Source organism: Anser anser, assembly GCF_964211835.1.
Source record: "Anser anser genome assembly, chromosome: 8".
NCBI classification, from domain to species: domain Eukaryota; kingdom Metazoa; phylum Chordata; class Aves; order Anseriformes; family Anatidae; genus Anser; species Anser anser.
In genome coordinates, this window is record NC_139728.1 from 28,372,263 (window position 1) to 28,392,721 (window position 20,459).

The 20,459-nt window shown below is 45.8% G+C and overlaps 2 protein-coding genes across 6 annotated transcripts in view; one reads left to right on the forward strand and one right to left on the reverse strand.

The window, feature by feature from the left end:
- Window positions 1–20,459, forward strand: part of FGGY (FGGY carbohydrate kinase domain containing) — a 305,857-nt gene that overhangs the window by 18,468 nt on the left and 266,930 nt on the right. For 3 of the 5 annotated variants that reach the window (XM_083847626.1, XM_083847610.1, XM_083847628.1), the window contains 3 exons: window positions 7,517–7,663; window positions 9,369–9,490; window positions 15,954–16,029. The gene's annotated coding sequence lies outside the window, so the exon portion shown is untranslated. Of the gene's footprint in view, window positions 1–7,516; window positions 7,664–8,735; window positions 9,053–9,368; window positions 9,491–15,953; window positions 16,030–20,459 lie in introns of those variants that run through there. The other 2 variants (XM_083847619.1, XM_083847629.1) reach the window with 1 other exon arrangement.
- JUN (Jun proto-oncogene, AP-1 transcription factor subunit) lies at window positions 1,722–3,536 on the reverse strand. Its single transcript, XM_083847636.1, has one exon. It carries the CDS (start codon window positions 3,336–3,338, stop codon window positions 2,391–2,393), a length of 948 nt encoding a protein of 315 aa, XP_083703762.1. The 5' UTR covers window positions 3,339–3,536; the 3' UTR covers window positions 1,722–2,390.

Sequence of the window (20,459 nt, forward strand, 5' to 3'; positions counted from 1 at the left end):
ACGCGAAGTGTCTGTGTGCGCATTAGGATGGGGTGGAGCAGACTGTCACTCAGCTGTATTTAATTAACATAGTATTTTATATAATGTATTTATTTTTTTGCGTAATTAGGTGATTAAGCAAAATGCTTGCTAGTAACATCTATTCCATAACCCAGCACTGTTGAGTTAAGCAGGCACCTTTGCAGGTAATTAATCTCCTTGCCCTGCTTATTTTGCTAGTTGGCACTTGCTAAATCCCTGTAAAACCACACCCAGCAGTGCTGTGTATTATCCCTCTGCTGTCTATTCCTACATATGGTCAAAATCAACTTACCTTCCGGGTTGCTGACATCAGCAAAATGTACTCTTGGCAAACTGCAGTATCCTCCTAGTAACCCTTTGTTTGGTTGGTGTTGTTACAAGCCTATTCCTCTGGCAGCAGCAAACAGCATCTGAACGCTCGCCTACCTTGACACTTGGGCTACGACGTGGAAGGATATTACCACCAGACAGTTAAAACATTAAAACAACGCCTCACATGATAAAGATCATCTAAAATGCACCCCCCCACACCCCCCCAAATTAAATCTGTCAGAAGAGAGAGCTCTGTGCTTCCTGTAAGGAACTGGTCTCTGGACACACAGTAGCTGCAAGTTTCAGGGCATCATTTTGGTAACAGTGAAGGTAAACATACACAGTTACCTAGTCATCTGGAGAAGTGACCTTAAGCAAGACTCGCTCCAGTTGAAATTATGCCTATCTGTATTTTAAGGAAAAAAAAAAAAGGCATTAAGACTGCCTGCTCTGAAAAGTTAATATTGTTACTTCTCTAATAATTCTTAGTATTTTCTGCCTCTCTTTTGATGGTATCTTTTTCCTCTTACCTCTTTGGCCATCAACATCAAGCAGGAAAACATCTGATCTCCCCTCAAATATATACTTGTGAAACAGGTACAGTGTTCTGAAAAGTCTGGCACCAAAATCATTTCCCCAAAGAGTTAAGTAGTGTTTCTAAGGTATATATTTACATCATTATACTAAAAACCAAGTTTTTATTTAAACTATATGGGAAGTGCCAGAAAAGTTCCTCCCATGTCTTTTCATTTCCTGCCAGGCAGTTTTCCCAGCTTTCCTAGTGCTAAAAAGTTTGGGACTTGCAGTAACACCTGAAGGGAAGGGATTTCAAGGTACAGAGACTTATAAGGTTATTCACTGCTGACAACAGCATAGTCACAAATATTAACAAAGATTACCTCTTACCTTGGAAAGAACATGCAGGGATAAAGGTGACCATTTCTGCTTTTGAAGTCTAGAGGTGTTTGTTGTTGTTTTTTAAAGAAAAAAAAGCAAACACAGCCTCTTGCCTGATCCTGCTGAGGGCATTAGTTTAAGGGAAAGGCACGCAGAAGCACAAGCAGCCACTAAGAGTTGTGGAGCAGCTTCCCACACCGGCCACCCCTCTGCGCTCTGCTTGGAGTTAAGTCAGCTGCCTCAGCTGGGCCACCGGGATACAGCAGGCGATCCGCTCAGGTTAAGATTAGTAACTACAACTTCAAGACAACTCAAAAAGTTGTATTTGTGTAGCGCCCGGGATCTGGTTTCCCCCCCCTCTCCTCCTCACACGTTCTCCAGGACATGCCTGTAGTTACAGAGTAAATTTAACATAATCCCTGCCCTTCAGAGTTCAGCATAAAGGGCATTTTCCCAACTCAGGTACTGGCAAAAAAAGTGTGAGGAGGAAATGCATTTTAAGTATTTTATTTTTTCTTAAATATAATAGAACCTTCTAGATTTTTTTTCCAGAAACAGAAACATTAAAAAAATTATACTTTATTACAAATGGTAAACTCAGAGTGCTAAAAAAAAAGCCTCTTATTTACAAACAATACTGGGCAGCGCCCAAATAAACAACATAAAAATAACTTACAAAGTCATGAAGTAGTTTATTGACATTAATCAACTTTCATAAAATAAAATAAAAAAAGATATGTACATACACGATTTACTTGAAGGCAGGCAGAACAGTTCTTTTTTGTTTATCAGCCTCCCCACAAAACCTCCCTCCCACTTTTTTTTGTTTCTTAAGGAATACTACATAAAGCAATCTACAGTTTCTATTGCAGTTTAACCTTTAATACTGAATGATCATCGAATGTTAGGTCCATGCAGGTCTTGGTCAATGTTAAACGAAGATCTGACGTCTCTGAGCAGGAACAGCACTTCTCGGAGCGGTGCTGGCTGCTTCACCAACTCGGGCTGAAGGCTTGCCAGTCTTTCCACACATGCGCTTTGCAGAGCACAGGCAGGACTCAGCCTTTCAGCTCTTACCATTAGCTTTACGCATCTGCCGCTTCGGGTCTGTCGTTGGGTTATACCACAATATCACAGTTCGCGTTTTTAAGCCAGTCTCTTCAAAACGTTTGCAACTGTTGTGTGAGCATTAGCTGGCACCCGCTGTTGACATGGTTCATGACCTTCTGCTTAAGCTGTGCAACCTGTTCTCTGAGCATGTTGGCAGTGGATGCCAGCTCTGAGTTCTGGGCTTTCAAAGTTTTCACTTTTTCCTCCAACCTGGCAATCCTTTCCAACTTCCTTTTCCGGCACTTGGACGCGGCGATTCTGTTTCTCATGCGCTTTCGCTCGGCTTTGATTCTCTCCTGCGACTCCATGTCGATGGGGGACAGGGGAGGGGTCTCCCCCGGCATCTCGGGGACAGTCTGCGGCTCCTCCTTCAGAGCCTGAAGCCTGGGGTGCTGCACGGGCATCTGGGCGTTGAGGTGGTGCTGCGGCGCGTAGCCCATGCCGTTGGCGTTGTAGCTGGGCGCTGAGCTGAGCGCGTTGGGGTTGAAGTTGCTGAGGTTGGCGTAGACGGGGGGCTCGCTGTGCAGGCCGGCGTTGAAGCTGCCGCCGCCGCTGGCCATGGAGGACACAGGTGCCATGCCGCCGCTGACGGGCTGGGCGGCCGAGGTGACGCTGGGCAGCGTGTTCTGGTTGTGCAGCTCGGCCAGCGCCCGGACGAAGCCCTCGGCGAAGCCCTCCTGCTCGTCCGTCACGTTCTTGGGGCAGAGGAACTGCGTGGGGGTCGGCGTGGTGGTGATCAGCCCGTTGCTCGACTGGATGATGAGGCGCTCCAGCTCGGGCGAGGCCAGCTTCAGGAGGCCCACGTCGGGCGAGGTGAGCAGCTCGGCGCTCTTGTTCCGCAGGTGCGGCTTCAGGTTGCTGCCGGGGTCCGCCAGGTTCAGCGTCATGCTCTGCTTCAGCACCTTGGCGTTATTGTATCCGTACCCGCCGCTCTCCGGCGGCGCGAAGCCGCCGTTCAGCGCGTCGTCGTAGAAGGTAGGCTCCATCTTCGCGCTCATAGAACGGGGCGCGGACGGAGCCGGGAGCCCAGCTTCTCCCGGAGCCCGCCCGACGCCCGGCCGGGCCGCCGCCGCCGCCGCTCCTGCCGCCCGCCCCGGCTCCCTCACGGTCCCCTCACGGTCCCCTCACGGCGGCCGGCCCCGCGCTGCTGCTGCCGCCTGCCTCCGTCCCGCCCGCCCGCGCCGCGCTCTGAGCCCGCTGGCGGCGTGCAGCCCTTGGCTTATCAGCGGCCGGCCGCCGGCTAAAAATAGCCCATGATGTCACCCCGCCGGCTCCCCATTGGCTGCCGCCGCCTCTCCCCGGGGGGGGCGGGCCTTCGGCCCCGTCGCCATGGCGACCCCGCCCCCTAGAAGCTTCGGAGCGCGCGCCGCGGGGCACTGTGGGATGAGGTAATGCTGGCGGCCGGCGCGGGGCACTGTGGGCTGACGTAGTGCGTTTGAATATCTGGTTACCGCCGCCCGCCCGCGCGCCGCGCGGGTTGGACGCCGCCGGACGCCTCCTCAGCCGGAGCGTACCAACCGCGCCGCCGGCACGGGGAGGGGGGGGCGACGCCGCCTCCCTTCTCCCCTCCCTCCGCCCGCCCCGCTCGGACCCCCCGCCGGTTACGAGAGGAGTGCTGCGAGGTGCGGCCGCTCGCACCGCGGGGCCCGGTATTTCCACACATCATACACCGCCACACCACCACCCCCCCCGCGCCTCAGCAGTGGGACGGCCCCGAGGCGGCGCTGAGGGGAGGGGAGCGCTCACGTGACTTCCCCGCCGCGCCGCGGCCGCTTCCGGGCAGGGCCGGGGCGGGCACCGGGAGGTTCCGCCCCCATCGGGCCTGGCCGGGAGGGGGGGGTAGGAGGAGGAGGAGGAGGGGGGAGGAAGGGGAGCGCGCATAATAAAACCTCTGAAATCCCTCAGCGCGCTGCGTGGTGTTTAACTCCTTGCTGGTGTCCAGCACGGGACAAACAGATGGGTTCGCAGAGATCCCCCGAGGATTTGTGACAGGAATTTGTCACCGACGCGCCGCCTGAGCGCCTCAGAGCCGCCCCGCGCTCCCCGCAGCCCCGGCGCCCCGTCTGTGAGGTGCGAGCCCGGCCCCGCTCGTGCGCCCGGAGCTCCCCGGCACAGCCCCTCACCGATCCCCCGTCAGCATCGGGCAGCGCGGGGCCGGTGTTTACCGAGGGCCCGGCTGCGCAAGGAGGAAACTTGGGAGAAAAGGAAGGCCTGAATCTCAAGTAGTTTGCTGCACGGAGGCTTCTTAATAATGATTTTTAAATAAAAAGTTTGTTTTTTTCCTGGTTTCTGTTACGTTGGAAGCCGTGGCAAACCGTTCACTTTATCTGAATCCTGTATAGATAAAGTCGCCTCAGACAAATAACCCCAATGAAAGTTGTTCCAATCAATTCTTGACATACTCAATTTCTCAGACTTCTGTCTTTTTGTTTTCTCTGCGCCTCCGTTTTGTCCTAGAAAGCCACGTTCAGGAACACAGCGCACCTTTAACCACCCTCACCCCCTAACTGCCCGTATGGCCCGGCCCGCTCAGCCCCACCCGTGTCAGCCCAAGTTTTTCGTTACTTCACTGAGCGCTGGACTGGGCTGGAGATAATCGCTTCAAGTCCCTTAGGTGGGGTGGTTTTTGCCCTTTTTTTTTTCTTTAATCCCCCACCCCTTTTAGTTTTTTACTTCCTTCCTTTTACAGAAGTGCAGTTTCAGGACTAGACATTCCAGTTTGCCGGAGACGTGTTGCTACCGAGGCCCATAGCTATGGGGGACACCCATCAGTCCACTCATTATGTTAATTGCTACTCGCTTAGAGGTTACTTGGTCGAGGCTGGCAGCAGGCAGACAGGTTGGTCACAAAGGCTGAGCGTAGCAGGAGAGCTCTGAAAGCAAAGACAAACGCTCTTTGCTGCTCCGAGGGGATTTTCTACCTTCCGATCCCAACAGGGGGACGAGTGGTGAGCGGGCTGGGATCAGGTTTTGGGTTCCCTGTCTGAGGGTCACCAAGCGCAGCAGATAGTTCGCCAGGATTTGGCCCTGTGCACAGGGGGACAGCAAGCCTTCATGGCCCTTGTCCAGGGAGCTGGGAGCTTTTGGTGACTATGCCCTGATTTATTAATCAGCTATTACTTTAGGGCTCTTACCCCCCCCTTCCTGATGTCCTTAAGTAAATACTGCTTTAGTGGTATGAAGGAACACTTACTGACCCATCTATAAACCGTAGCCATTTACATGTCTCAATAAACTAACTTGTGGGTAGGGACTGGAAATGAGCCCCGTCTCTCCGTTGCTGTGCGAGGCAGATGCTCTGACCAGCAGTAATGCAGATTTTGATTTATAAAGTTCTCTAATCAATCAATACAAGACTGACTGAGGCAATCAGATAATCTGAATAATTAAATGGCTTTTCAGGGACAAATTAAAATAACTTACGCATGCTACGTCCATCTAAATTATTTTTGGAGTTCAGGAATAAATAGGTTGGTTGTTTTGTTTCAGGCCCGTATCAAGTGCTCTTGGCTTATTTCTAGACCATTTGGGAAAAAAAAAAAAAGGATAAATGGTAGTTTTACTATTTTTATATTGGAAACAGTGCTCGCAGAAGGAAAACGCTTCCATGCAGTTTTTCTTTTTTTAAACTTAAATGCATTACAGCATTAGAGGAGTTTCCGCAATATTTTTATTACATAAACGATTCTCTTCATTTTTTTTTACTCACTTCATGCTTTCAAATGTGATATCCTGCCTCGCCTCTGCACAAAGCGAGTAAGAGTGGGAATCCGTAAACCTTCTCACACTGCTTTCCACTTGCCTGAGGAATTGCTACGGAGCAGGTCTCCCTTGCTGAGGGAGGGGAGAGTTTGAGGAGTCAGGAGGAGCAAGCGTTTTTCTTTTATTTACTACATCAGAGCACAGTACAAGAAGTTGTGAGTGCGAGGGCACGAGGAGCAGAGTTTCCTTAGGGTTAAGGTGAAGGAAAAAATAACTCTCAGGTGCTGGTGCTCCCAGTTCCTCCCCGGTTCCTCAAGGTGTGTTTTCGGAGCCGGTTCAAATCCACCGTCTGCAGTGCCAGAGGTGTGGCAGAGGTGCCCCGCCGGCCGCCCCCAGCTTCCGCCTTCCTCGGCCGCTCCTTCTGCTCTTTGCCCTTGCTGGGGCTCGTGTGGCCAGGTGGAGATCCAGGAACGGGGTCTGGCTGCCAGCCGAGCCGAATTCAAAACGTGTACTTGAGGATTTGAGGGCGAGGTGGGAGTGTACAGGCTGGGGGAAAAAGGAGGCTCTGAGCTTCAAGTGAAGGACACCGAAACCAACCCTGTAAAACAGAAGGCTCGTCTTGAGCTGGTCTTCTCTTTGCACATGAAAAAGGCTCCTCAGAACCATAAGCACTTGTAAATGAATATCGTGTCCATCTCCTCCACCCTCCATTAGTCATCGCATAACCAAGCTATATGCGTTTAGTCCTTTTCATCTTTCTTCTTGTCAAGCCCTTTAGCCTGTCCCCCTCACCTACTCATCCCACCAATCATTTTAATTAATCTCTGAATTTCTTTGAAACTACTAGTTTGTGGAATGGAAGAAAATGAGTAGGTTAGGGAGACAAGATTGTGAATGATGGAGGTGGGGCAAAGTTAGGAGACTTTGCAAGACCTGTTGGGTTACCTCTGGGGCAGGACAGCAACGCTGACTGTAAACAGAGAGAGTGCAGAAGTAAGGGAGGAACTACTAAAAACATATATATATATATTTCGTTTTCTTAAGAATGCTGTCTGAGCAATTCAAACAAACTTTGGATGTTTTATGTGCAGCAAAATATGAGTGAAAGATTTAATGTGATTGCCTCCAAAGTGGAAAGGGTGACCTCCTGTTTACCCAATAGATATCTATACTAGATTGCTTGGTATTATTTCTTTTTACGTTCCCAGCCAGCTTTATAGAGGACTGGAGTTGTCACTGCAAGTACTCAGAAATATATTTACAAATAATTAATGAACTGTGTTTTTGTTATTTGAACAGCTGTGTGTATTTGCATAATTTGTGATGAAAAAAATGTCTGAATGGAAGTTAGCTACATTGTTTAGAGAGGAGTCTGAAAGGGACCCTAAGGTATTGTTCCCCTTGCGTTTTAGGGTGTTAAAAACCTAAATGTCACACCATTAATGCCTCCGTGTTCATTCCTTCTATACCATAGTGTACCCGGTGCTCTGAGAAATGGAGAGCTGTGCAAAGTTCCCCTCCTGTGGAGCTTACAGCCAGAAAAATCCTCTGTGCACAACCCAGGCTGGCAGGATGGCAGTTGATCCGCAGTGGGAGCCCAAAGAGTGAAGTGGGTTTGAAGGTAAGCAGCAGAGGAGGGAGGACGTGTGGCATATGGGAAGCAGACGGCTGCGCTCAGCGTTGTGGGCTGGCAGTACGAAAAAAAATTTAACATACAAATAGAAGCCTACTAATGCTGAGTGCTGGGGAGGCAGATGAACACCTTCAAAAAGCTATTTGCTGTGTTTGAGAACAAAGATCCCACTGGAAGTATGCGTTTGTTCAGGTTCAAATTGAGGCGGTTTCACTGTGAAGAATTGAAGATGGCTTTCTGGCATTTTGATATTTTTGTACACATGTATTAAAGTAAGCAGTGACAACAAAATGCGTTGATTTATGGTTGCCAATTGTGACTGAATGCCTCAGAATAACCAGATTTAACCACTGAGAGCCCTTGGTAGGATAGCTCAGTTTTGATTTGGGTCTCAGAACGATACAGAATGCTTGGCCTTTTAATTAATAAACAATCTGGCATCCCGTCAAAGTTGACACCTCACTCTGTCTTAGCAGCTGCTGGAACAGTAGGCTCCTGGCAACCTGGGATAAAGCAGTGCTTGCAACAGGAGAAGGAAAGGAAGCAAGTCAGCGTGAGACCAGAAATGCCTAGCGTAAAGCACCACAGAGCACAGGAATTTCCAATGAGAAATCAGGCTTTCCTTCCCAGTGCTGTGGGTTCAGGTCTGGATGTGGACGGCAAGTTTCTGAGTATCACCAGTGGTTGGTGGCCGGCAGATGTAAGGAATCCTGTCTGAATCTGAGTGATGGTTTTCGCTCTGACAGTGGTAGCAATAAACAGAGAAAGCACTGAACAGTGAAAGTAGGTCCTGCAGGTTGCTCCTTCCTGGGGATTATAGTGGCAGAGCCTGTGGGGAAGTTTACAGAGTGCCTGCTCATGTCATTCAAATGGAAACATTCCCTCTGGATGACAGTCATTTGAGTTGGAGTCATGGTGTGGGAGCAGCCAGGGTTGCCAAAGAGGCAACTGTAGGGAGGAAAGGGCACGTAGGAGAAAAGGTAGGATAATACCTGAAAACACAAACAGAATTAAAAGACTTTGGTTTTGGAGAAGGTGCTGCTAGACTGCTCCTTCTCCTCAGTCCTATCTGATTAGTAATAAACGACGTGATCTCTGGCCACAGCTGACATACCACACGGTGGCTGCGTAGCTGCTACCAGCCAGGCCAGGCCGCCCTGCCCCCTCAGGGTGGAAACGCCCTCAGGGGCCTGTCCACAGCAGCCACCCTGTGGCTTCCCCCCCTCAGGAGGAGAACCAAGCTACTTAAAACCCTCAAAACGGCAGTTTTTGCCTCTTTCATTCAGCAAAAATTATAGGCAGTTGCCGACGCTGCAGTGCCTGTACCTTCCCTTGTTTCAGAGAGGAGGTGGAGAGGGAAAATTCTGTCCAGGCCTGGTACTGATCCCTACCTGCTCTTGCTTTTTACAGTGGGTTCAGGAGCACTGCTCGCATACATGCTAGAGGAAACGCTGCATGAACAGCAGGCAGTGCACTTGGCAGACACGCTGGTCAGCTCACAGGACTGTTTACACAGTCTGTTGAGAACATATGAAACACATAAAGAGCCATAACATTTGAATATATTAGAAACAAGCTCATGAGATCAAGGAAAGTTTTAAGGATAAAAGGACAATAATAAAGCAAATGCCTAAGGGCTGTGATGGCTGCTAATTGAAATTCAGCTGTTTTTTTGTTTGTTTGTTTGTTTTAGGGAGCACAACTAGAAAGACATTCCAAAACCGGCTGCATGGTGTTTAGAGATCTGGCTACCAGCTGTAACGTGCACATATTTGCAGAGACTTCTGTTCAGCTAAGAATGGGCTGCGGACTCAGGTAAGTCATGTGAGAGAGGTTAAGCACACGTGTTGTAAGAGCTAATGGTACAGCGTAGCCTTGTTCTATATAAGCATGTTTTGTGCCGATGTTCTCCAGCTATTGCGTTCCTTGCAGTCAGTATAGGAAAAGGCGTGTGGCTGGCAAATCTGCAAGCCCGGACAAAGAAGTTCTGGGTGTGGATGCTTACAGCCTATTGCCAGGTGCTTCAAATAGGCATTTATGTCAAAGATCTGAGGTCAATTCAACGATAGCCAATTCCAGCCCTAGATGATTATATAAATATTAATAAGAAGAGCAATATATTTCACGTTCATGTTCTTGGTCTGCAAAGCATTTACCTAACCCTGTAGCAGTAGTGGTGGGGAATATATATCCCATCAAGACAACCAAAAGAATTTACAAGGTGAAGCAAAAATATGTTCACCTCTTTAATGCTGCCTGACAAGCATAATGAGAAGTAATTTTATTTTCTGTGTGCCAGTAGAGAAAAACAGGAGAACCCAGTAAACTCAAATGGGATAGAACCGCAGCTTTCCCTGGTTTTGCTTCCATGCTGAATGACCTCAAGTCACTTTTGGATCTCTGTGGCTTGGTTTGCCTGCCTGTAAAATGGGTATAACGAGACCGAGGTTGCAGTAAAGCATGAAGCTCTATGTGGAAAAAAATGCCATGCGGGTGGTATGAACTACTTTTATTTCTAAAAATGCATTAAGAAAATAGGTACAGAAAAGGAATGGAATTTCATCTGGAAGAATATCTAGGATTAACTTACTGGTATAAAGTATTTGTTACTGGCCCTGCTTGCTTTTAGGATATCAACCATTGACGTTTTCATTGGTTCGTCAGCCTTGTAATGCATTTTGAATCTGACCCAGAACTGTGTAGAGCATACACTGGCACAGAGCTTTATGCCATTTTCACTCTTTGGTCACTCGTGACATTTTGACCAAATATCTTCTATCTTCCTGCTGCTATGGATCTGCTTTTTATTTTTTATTTTTTATTTTTTATTTTTTATTTTTTTCCCATTCCCCTCCCCATTTCATTTAGAGTCTTTGCTATGAGAGGTTCTGACAATGATTTGGAGTTGTTAATGTCAGAAATGCTGTGTAGGAGGAAGTATTACATGTCAGTTTCCCAGAAGGGGATGGCTGAGGTACAACGATCAACACCTCTCCAAAATCGCACAGTGTCTTTGAAGAAAAGGTCTTGATGCTTAGTCCAAAACTCTGACGAGAAGATACCATGTGAAACACAGGAACTCGTCTGAATTTTACACCCTTTGGGGAAGAGGGTGAGTGCAACAGCCACTCCCTGCTCTCATGACTGGGCATCACTGCGGAGGTGATGCTTACAGCCCCTTTGACACCTCCATCAACACATCTGCACCTAAACTTTCTTGCATGCTTTTACGTCTCTGCTGTGTCTGAAAATGCATAGCAATGATATTTAAGGAAATCCAAGGAACAGATGTAAATCAGCACAATTTACTACGTCATTAGTTCCCCAAGTGCTTTGGGCCGGCTCTGCTGACAAAAGAGGCAGTCCTGCCCTCTTCCTGCTCCCACGCTGTCCCCTCCCTTGCGCTGACACAACCATGAGGTGAAATGCGTTGGGAAATGCATCCAGTTCCAATCTTACCCCAGCAAAAAGCCTGAATGGCTGGGGAAGGAGAGATTTGCTTCCATTCAGGGTGTCGCCAGCATATGCCGGATTAAAGTCCTCGTGGAAGCACCACATCAGTGCAATTCACTGGTCTCCCTGAGAGCCAGGAGCTTTGCTAGCTTGTCCCAGCAGCTCCTGGCTAAAAGAGAATTGTGCTGCAGCTGGAAACTCAATCAGGCGGCTCTCAAAGCGTTTCATTCATACGTGGTCCTCAGTCGGGTCTTAGTGCACCTTCACTACAGGCAGTGGTGCTTCATAAGCCTGTCAACGCTGCCGTCAAACAAAGGCTCGTCTCAAGACTTTGTGTTGTGTAAATAAACCTTGTGCCTAGCAGGGTGTCACCGAGTTAATGTAAAGCCTGAAAAGGGGAGGGCGTGGGAGCAGCATGCCGGCGTGAACCTTCGGTTTTCTGCGCAGGATTGCGACAGGATTGCAACAGCCCAGCCTATCTGAGCCGCTGCACGTACTGTAAACACGTCTCCGCGCTTGGATTTGATATGGGTGGTGATAGAACAATATACCTGGCTGGGAAATGGCAGCGGGCAGCGAGCTTTCGTTTGAAGGAAATTCTGCGCAAATTGCAATCGCAATTTTCTTCTTAGAGTGCCGATGCTTTCCAGGTGGCCTACGGGACAGGCAAACAGACGGTATATATGTCAGCAGTCACTAAGGGGTTAAAGTTCCAGGGTAAGGAGGGGGGGACGTAGAAAATCCCATGAACATCAATAGTTGTGCTTTTATCTTTGTGGTAGCTCTGACTACGATTTTGCTTCTCACAGCTCAGTGATCAGGGGACAATTGACAGCAATAACCACACGGTAAAAATACACAACTTTTCTGAACCAAACAGCATTTCATATGCAAAGCTGTCTGTTAAAGCACATGCCCAGAGTGCTTTTTGAGGCCTCCTGGGAAGTTTTAGCAAAGAGCAAGCGACCTTTTAGAAAGTTTTATAAAGCAAGTGCTTTGCTGTTAGCTTCAAAATCCTCTGTTGCTTTTTCTAGAATGTTTTGTTATTTTTTCCCCCACAAAAGGTGATACAAACTATACGAAAATCTTCAGCAGAGCTCACTGCTCCCCCCACTCCCTTTTCTCTCCCTCTCTCCTCCCCCCTAATACTGGGAGCTCTCAAAAATATTTTAGTACCCTGGAGATTAAAACCAGTATCTTTAATTTGTATTTGTCTTGTAATAGCTCTGACTTTCACCGCCTTGTCCTCCCCTTTATCGGGAGTACATGTGTGAGCACTCCCTCTAATGTTATTTACGCGCTCACTGTCAGGTTCAATAAGCAGTTTCTTAGCAGGGCACCTCCCCGCGTGAAGGAGATGTTTCCAGTTCTTGTCTCAGCTCCTGCTTCCTCCGTGTGCTGTATCTTGAGAGAGCAAAGCAGAGAGCAACAGAAATGAGTAGCAGGGGTGTCACTGAATCTTAGCTGATAAATGGAAATTAACTCTCGAACCTTATGAACCCACTGGCAGCTGCTTACAGGGCATTTTGTAGGTGTTCCAGTAGTGCAGGTTCTGCATAGTGCCCGTTTTAAGTTTAGGTATTTTATTAATAGTCGATCTGGAAACGTTTAAAACTGTAGTACGCCAGTGAAGCTCCTCGACGATATCGAAAAGGATGTGATTATGTATTTAAAGATTCTCTGTGTAAATAGAGATATTGCTAAAGAGAATTAAGATAATTGCCCCAAAGACAAATTGGCAAGTAGCTGGGTAGAAATTAGAAATGTAACTGGTTTTATACCGTGGTTCCTAAATCTTACTGGTCGACTCTCAGGTCTAGTCAGGGCATGGCAAACCCCTTTTAACTCACAGAACCAAGGGTTTCCCCTTCGTGAATGCATATAGATAAGTAAAATTTCCCAGAGCAGAGAAACATGCTATCGAAGTGGCCAGGTTTTCAGTTTTGAATTAGAAGAGATACTTTCATTTTCAGTATCTCCATTAGAGCTGCTTTTTGTAAGGCCGGGAGCGTTAACTCCTGTGTCTGAGCCAAAATTCCAACCTAAGCAGAATGTACTCATCTAAATTTCCCTTTTGGTTTCATTTGGACAAGGTATTCTTCGGTGTAGAGTTGCTGTGTACTGTTACAGCAGTTGCTGTGTTGGGAGTTTGGGAATGCGCCCGCATGGAAGAGGTTACATAAAAACTAGACCATTATAATCTCAGAGAAACCCCTGAGTGTGATGATTAAAAAGAGAAAACGATTAGGGAAAACACATCAAAGAGCCTCTGCGAGAGTCCTAAAAGGAAAAATACTGATTATATTTGTTTTGATTTTGTCTTACATGAAGTAAAAGATGTGTGGTGTGTCCTGGGTCACCACCCTAAGGGGTGTGTGCTTAAAGACAACAGAATCAGACTCCAAGACTTCGATGTGGTTTATTTTGGTTGCAGGGCTGGGAAGATAAGATATAATTGTACCATATACTTAGTGGTGCTATCAATCTGATAGATTGTACTGCCATACACCTCTGACCGTCTTACCTGCCCTCTGCCTGCTATCCTGTTTCTAGCAGGAGAACTCCTAGCTTTCTGACCTTTCAAGAAACTTTCGACTGTGATTTATTTAAACAGTCACAAAAATGTTTTTCTTCTCCCAATGTGCAATGCTCTCTGCAAGCAGACAGAAGCATGAGATGGGTAACATTGATTACTAAAGCTGGTGTGCTACTTCAGGTTCAATAAATTGTGAATCTCAGAGGCTAAAAATTGTTTAGAATTCCTTTCAAGGTCTGGGAATAAGAGTAGACATTTATCGATTGATAGCCCCGTTGTTTGCCCTTCACCAGATCCTAATACTGTTTTTTTCCGTAATGCTAGATTCATTTTTAAAAGTTTGTTAGACTTGGTCTGCCCTGGGAACCATGTTAGAAAAGGTTTGAGCTAATAAAATATGCAAAATGTGGTTTTTGGGGTATCCTTTAATGTGGAAAGGGGAAGAAAGATTTTAGTCGGTTATAGCAAATCCAGTAAGGGAACTGTTTGCTTAATGCTCTTACGGTTATTTTTTAATGTGCCTTTTCAGAGCTTTTCAGCTGGACTTAGTTCATGTGGACGAGCACATTAACTAATGTTTTCTTCTGATACGTGTTTTTCAGTTGGCACTCTGACTTAAGTAGTTACAGTCATTTTCTTTCTGGGAGACTGGTACAGTAGATCCCAGAGATCTAAAGGAAAATGAACAGGACACTGGAAAAAGTGGAATATAAAATATAATCCCAATTTAGGTAGGAATACTGCATCTGATTTTTTTTTTCCCCATGAAAATGTCTAGCATATATAAAATGATGTGGCAGTAAGAATATTACAGATTCTTGATGATACGACTTGCATACCTTTTCACTTGAGTGATGCAGCCATCCTAAGAAAAAGCAAGCCAACAAAGCCTTTATACTATTCTACTGTAAATACTGCCTGTCTTCCCAAATACTTGTGTGTAACATAAAAACACATCCAGCGTGTGTCTGAAGATGACAGAAAAGGTGCCCCTTTGCATTCTAGCAATCCCCGTGCTTCCCTGGCTGCCTCATGCTGAGAGTCATTTGAGGATTATTTTTTTTTCCACATTGGGAAGAACACTGACAACGGTGCATATTTTTTTCCTAAATAAACAAAAACAGGTCGTAAAAAATGCTAGGTACAGGAACATATTCCCTTTTTGCCAGTTAGGTGATATATTGATTTTGCTTATTGTGCATATTTGGCTTTGGCCTTTTTAGAGCCTTCCCAAGTTTGGGTCCAAGCTGCTGAAGTTGTCTCGTGCTTTATGCTTTTATGAGTATAAACAAGAGGCTGCTTGGAGCACAATGTTCTAGGTGAAAGATCTGTGCATTTTCGTTATATTCTTATGCCATCTTAATTTGATGATATGGTATAAAATCTACCTGTTTTCCTGGCTAATTTGGGACTCTGGAGAGTAACAGGTGAGTAGGCCGACTATGAGAAACAGAATAGAGAAATGGGTGTAGAGAGCAACATTTTCATTGGGACCTTAAAGGCTGAGAGACATTTTTCTCTGTCTGGGTTGTCCTGCTCTTGTGCATTAGCCAGATTCTTTTTTGTTCAGATCAAAAGTCTAATCTTTTTTCCTTCCTTAAAAGAAAGATTAAAAAAAGTCAGTCTGTTTATATTAACATGGAACTCGATTCTTTTCGTTTTGATCTGATCTTCACAAAACATCAGACATGTTTGGAAAGGTAATAGAAGAGCAATGGCAAAAGCAGCGGTGGCAAAAGCTGTTGATTTTTTTGATATTGTTTTTCTTAATATCAAAGCTAAAAATGTGGTGTTGAATTATATGCAGTATTACTGATTCCTGTACTGTTACAGCTATATAATCTAGAGTCTAGCATGGTTTATAAACACTTGGAATATAAGTAACTTATTAGGGTTAATTTTTTTTTTCCCTGCGTATTCTGTCCTGCCTTTGTTATTCAGGGCACTAATGCTGCACTGATGTAAGCAGCTATCTGCTGCATTTCTCATCATTTTGTTCTTCCAAGTCACAGCAACATGCTGGAGGGAAAGCCATTGTCTATAGCAAATGTTCTTAAGTCTCTTAAGGGCATCCAAAAGACTTTTTTTGTTACAGAAAAAAAGACTTTTTGGTTATAGAAAGGCTGATGCTGTAAGTATTCATCCCACTAATGGTCTCATTGATTTTTGTTTACACTCTTTGCAGGTTGCATAGAGTCTCAGTTTGAGTGAGAGTTGCAGAATATATGCTGAATTCAAAAATTGCATGCGTATTTTAAACTAAAACAAAGTTTCGATATCTGTGTTTAGGATGCTTAATCGAAGTGGTGGCTCAGAAGTAGACTGGCTGTTCAGTCTCCAGTGAAGCAGATGAGAAGTGCAATCGGTAAGCACTGTTAAAAACCAGGTGCATAAGTTTGAAAATGTTGATCCAAATCACATTATTATAAGTAGTGGGGAAATGTCATGACTTACTGAGATTAAACAAAGACCTGCTTAGAATCTTGTGACTTCAGCTCATAAATGGATTTCATCACTCATTACAGCTGCATAAACAAATGCATGTGGTATATATGCATGTTTTGTTTTTGGAAGTTGTTGTTTTTAAAATCCCCTCAGAGTTTTTTTAATTGCTCCTAATGAGCCAATGTTCCCCAGTTCTGGAGCAATGCCTCATGTACCTGCGCAGCATAGCACAGTCATTGCTTTTAAGGGAATAGTTTGCCTGCTTTTCTCCCTTTCTGGCAGCTGAACTGCTTTGGCAAGTTATTTTAAAGAAGAAATTTACAATATGAAACCCGGTGTCAAAGCTTTTATTCCTTTTATGAAAATAGTCCTACCCTAGTGCTCCTTTGGAGCTGTAGAAATGAAATCCCAGCCTCATCAGCAGCTGGAGTAAGTCCTACACAATGGCTCAGCTCATACTGAATAAGTTTATCATGTATGTAGATATTTTTCTTTCGTTTAATGCAGCTTTTCCTGTTGTCTTTGTACTTGTTTCTCCTGATGGGTCTCGTGTAAAGAATCCTAGAAACCGATGCCCTGTGATTATCCATGTGTAATTAGTACTTCACCCATGTTTTCTTCCCAATATGTTGCAAGTGGGATGTGGCAAGATTAATCAAAGTTTTGGTCTTCCTGCTGAGGTTATTACCTGAAGGCACTAATGATGGCAGTAGTTCGTGATGCAGAGCAGGTGCTTGTCATCTGTGGATTTAAAATGTGGTACAGATCAAAACTATCAAATCATTCGCATGTCTCTGGGTTAAAATTCGCTAAATTTGATTAAAAATTACACTGCTTAGCATTTTAAGCTAGAGAGTTATCAAAGGTTAACTTTGAGGAACTAAGATGGCAAAATATAGGGGTAATCCCTTGAATTCCAATTTGCTATTTCCTATTCAAAACTGGGATGCTGTGTTTATTCCTGGATGGTAGTGGCTGATTTTAATATTACTCTATAAATGCTTTTTTAATCATATCTAAAGGAAAATAACTTTTTTTTTTTGCCAAAGAAAAATGTTCAAGGATGCTCCATCTTTTTGCTGCCATTTTCTAGGAAAGGTTTACAAAACAAATTCAAAAATAAATATTGGTGGGGAGAAATTGTGGTTGTTTTTTGTTGTTGTTGTTGTTGTTTTGTTTTCCTGTTTTACTCACAGCCTCCTCTTCTTCCTTGAGAAGGCTAGAGTCAGGGAAGTAGAAAGAACAATATGGGGCAGTTCCTGGTCAGCGTGCTTACCCATATGTCCTGTAGAGATGGATTTGTTGTGTAGTAGATTGCTTTTTATTACATGTTTTATCTGTCTGGAGAGCAAAACAAAATAATGTAATTTGAGACCAATAGGGCTAAAATCTCTTTGCTTTCTGCCCAGCAGTCTTAATTTTTAGTCAAATGGGGAGGAGTCTTAATCATGTGTGTTCCTAAAATTTACTTAAATAAATTGGATTTCGGAGGCTCCGAGTTTCCTGCCCCTTCTGTTGAAGTCTTCAGAAAATCCAGTTGCTCACCACCTCTGAAAATCTGCCCTGTTATTTAGGCAGTTAACAAGATGCCTGACATTAGGGGCTCGCGCTCCAAAACATTGCCTCGAACGCCTTGAAATGTCACATTAAAATCAAGCACGGTTCACCCACAAACCATCTGGCTTTTACAGATAGGAAAACGATTAATGAGGCTCCTTGACTTCCTAATAAGGCCTACTGGAAATGCTCGGAGGCCGGCGGCGTGGGGCTGTCGCCCTGCAGCCAGCAGGAGGGTGGCCGCGGCCGAGGGTCCCTCAGGCCTGTGGCGGGCCTCGCCTCGCCTCACCTTGCTGCGGGGCTGGCCCAGCTCCTGATAGCGAAATACCTGAGTTTCTCCTTAAAAGGCTCGGGAGCTGCTGCGGGAGCCCTGCTGCCTGCCGGCTCCGCTCAGCCGGAGTCCTAAAAAGGCAGTTCCTCGCTCCTGCTTCCCACAGCCGAGCTCCCCGGGGAGGGCAGCCCTCCCGGGGCAGGCGTTTCGCTTACACGGAGAGCCCCGCTTCGGGGGTTTGCTGTTGCTTCTCGAGGAAGAACAGCGTTTACAAGCGCTGCCGGGGTTATCCTCTTGTTTATGAGGAGTGGAAAGTGTAACAGAGCGCGGTGTCTGAGCCTGCCTCCCCACACAGGCACGGTGCTGCGCCACTATGGAGCCCCGTCGGGTTCTGCCTAGGGAAGGAGGTGCGCCATGCGAGGCACTTCAGAGCCGTAGTCTTGAAAGCGTATTAGGTTATGGTTTTATAATAGAAAGTAGTCAGCAGCAATATGAGCCCAAAGCAATTCATGTCCTTTTTCCTCCCTCCCCTGGCTGCCGTTCCTGCGCTGCCTCTTCGCTTGTGCTCGCGCAGCTCTTTGCGGGGGCCATGCTGTGTTCTTGGTTTGATTTGTTCCCAGAGCCAGAAAAGAGTTTTCTGCTCAGCTCGACAGTGCGGCTTCACAAAAAGTTGTGCTAATAGAACGGAGCCAGTGGTGGATAGGAAAGAGGGGCAAAAAGCTTACTTATAAATGCCCCATACTCTTCCTAGCATGAAACCGTAGCTGCTAAACTCTCCTCCTGAAGGAAAGCTCTTCGAATGCTAAATATTTTATTAGAAATTTCTACAGGTTTAACTGAAAATTTCTGAAGGATCTGATTATTGGTTTATTTATTTCATGTGCCAAGTTACAAGCTTAGTTACAGTCTGATAGATTTTTAAGGACAAGTTCCTTCCTGGAGCCAGATTTTGGAAAGGCTTGAATATGCTAATTCAGAAGGGGATTTACGTAGGATTTTTTTCTTTTTATTAAATTAACAAATCACCCTCGCTTAATTTGAAAGAATGATGGGGAGTGTTTTTCAAATTTAAGATCTGTGAAATTCTGGCATGTGCAGTGCACTCGGTGGTCAGATACTCATTTCAGAAAGGAGCTTAAACACTTCTTTTCCAAGGGGGTTGGTTGGGAAAGGGCAGCGAAAGAGGTCCCTGCTTACCGTGCTCTTTCGAGCGTGTGAGACGTTGGGTGCAGCCCGCAGCGGCTGGACATAATGTACTCGGGCACAGCAGTGTGTCTCTTCAGAGCCACATGCTTCCTTAGTTTATCAGACTGCTCCTGGCAATTCTGTGCAACCTTTGGACTTTATGGCCCCTCTCAGGATGTCGCACTGGTTCCCTAATATCTCTTCTCTCGTCTTTTGCCAAGTTTCCAGCAGGCAGCGAGGCCGGGACAAGCAGGGTCACAGGTGTTAAAGGAAGTCAGCCGCACAAACAATTATTATTACAAAACCGGATTCCGCAGTTACAAGGATGAAATACTGCTTTTCTTTGATTCTGTTGTTCCATCCCTGTCTTCTCTTATTCTGAGATCACAAGGTGTTTCCTACCTCATTTTCCTTTTGCACCAGTGCTAGGTGTGTTCCTGTGGCTTAAGTAGGTGAGGTTAACAGTACCGATGGGCTGGATAAAAGTAATGACAATGCCTTGCATGCAGTTAATGCACATTGTTAGCAGAGATCCATTGTATATTTTCTAATGTTTTTATACCTGCTGGTATTTTTAGTATGTCTGTCATGTAAAACATGGTAAAACTTGTGTTATTTGCATATTTGACTGGTGGTCAATGAGATATATAGGAAGAAAGACCAGATGATAAGGAAGGGGGTGATCAGACAATCATTGATCAGGCAATAAGGAAGAGGGTGATTGTCTGCAGTTCTGATACGACGAGGTGGGAGGTGGCATGTCTGCCTAATGGCTATGGAATTCGATAATTTGGGAGAAGAAAAAAAAAAAAAGAAAAAAAAACATTTCCAGCTGTAGGTTTGGAGCTGTCTGGTGGTAATGGTCCCTCTGTACACCCTGTGTCAGGTTTTATGACCCAGAGTTTGGAGGATGTACACTGTTGGGAAAGTGCATGCATGAAATGCTGGTGAGAGGACTGCCAGCAGCACAGCAGTGAGTCTGGTTTCAGAAAGTGCGCGCGTGTACTTTTTGAAGTGAAAAGCCATTTTGGTGCAGAGTGGCTTGTCTCCCACACAGCGTTGTTAAGGCAGACCAACCTGTCAAGGTCTTGGATGTTTTAGAAAAGTTTGGATTTTTTTTGAATTTTGGAAAAGTTCTTTATGTACACAAAGCACTTTAATGCAACTGACCCGCAGTCAACCTGAATTAACAACCCCCATCGCACGCTCAGTAGTGCCATTCTCAACCTGTGATTGTGTTGCTTTTCATAGTCCACAACGTAGGAGCTCTGCATGGGGCTCTCACTAGTCCTTGTTTATGCACGAATTTGTAGCAAAGCGCCTCTGTCAGTTTTAGT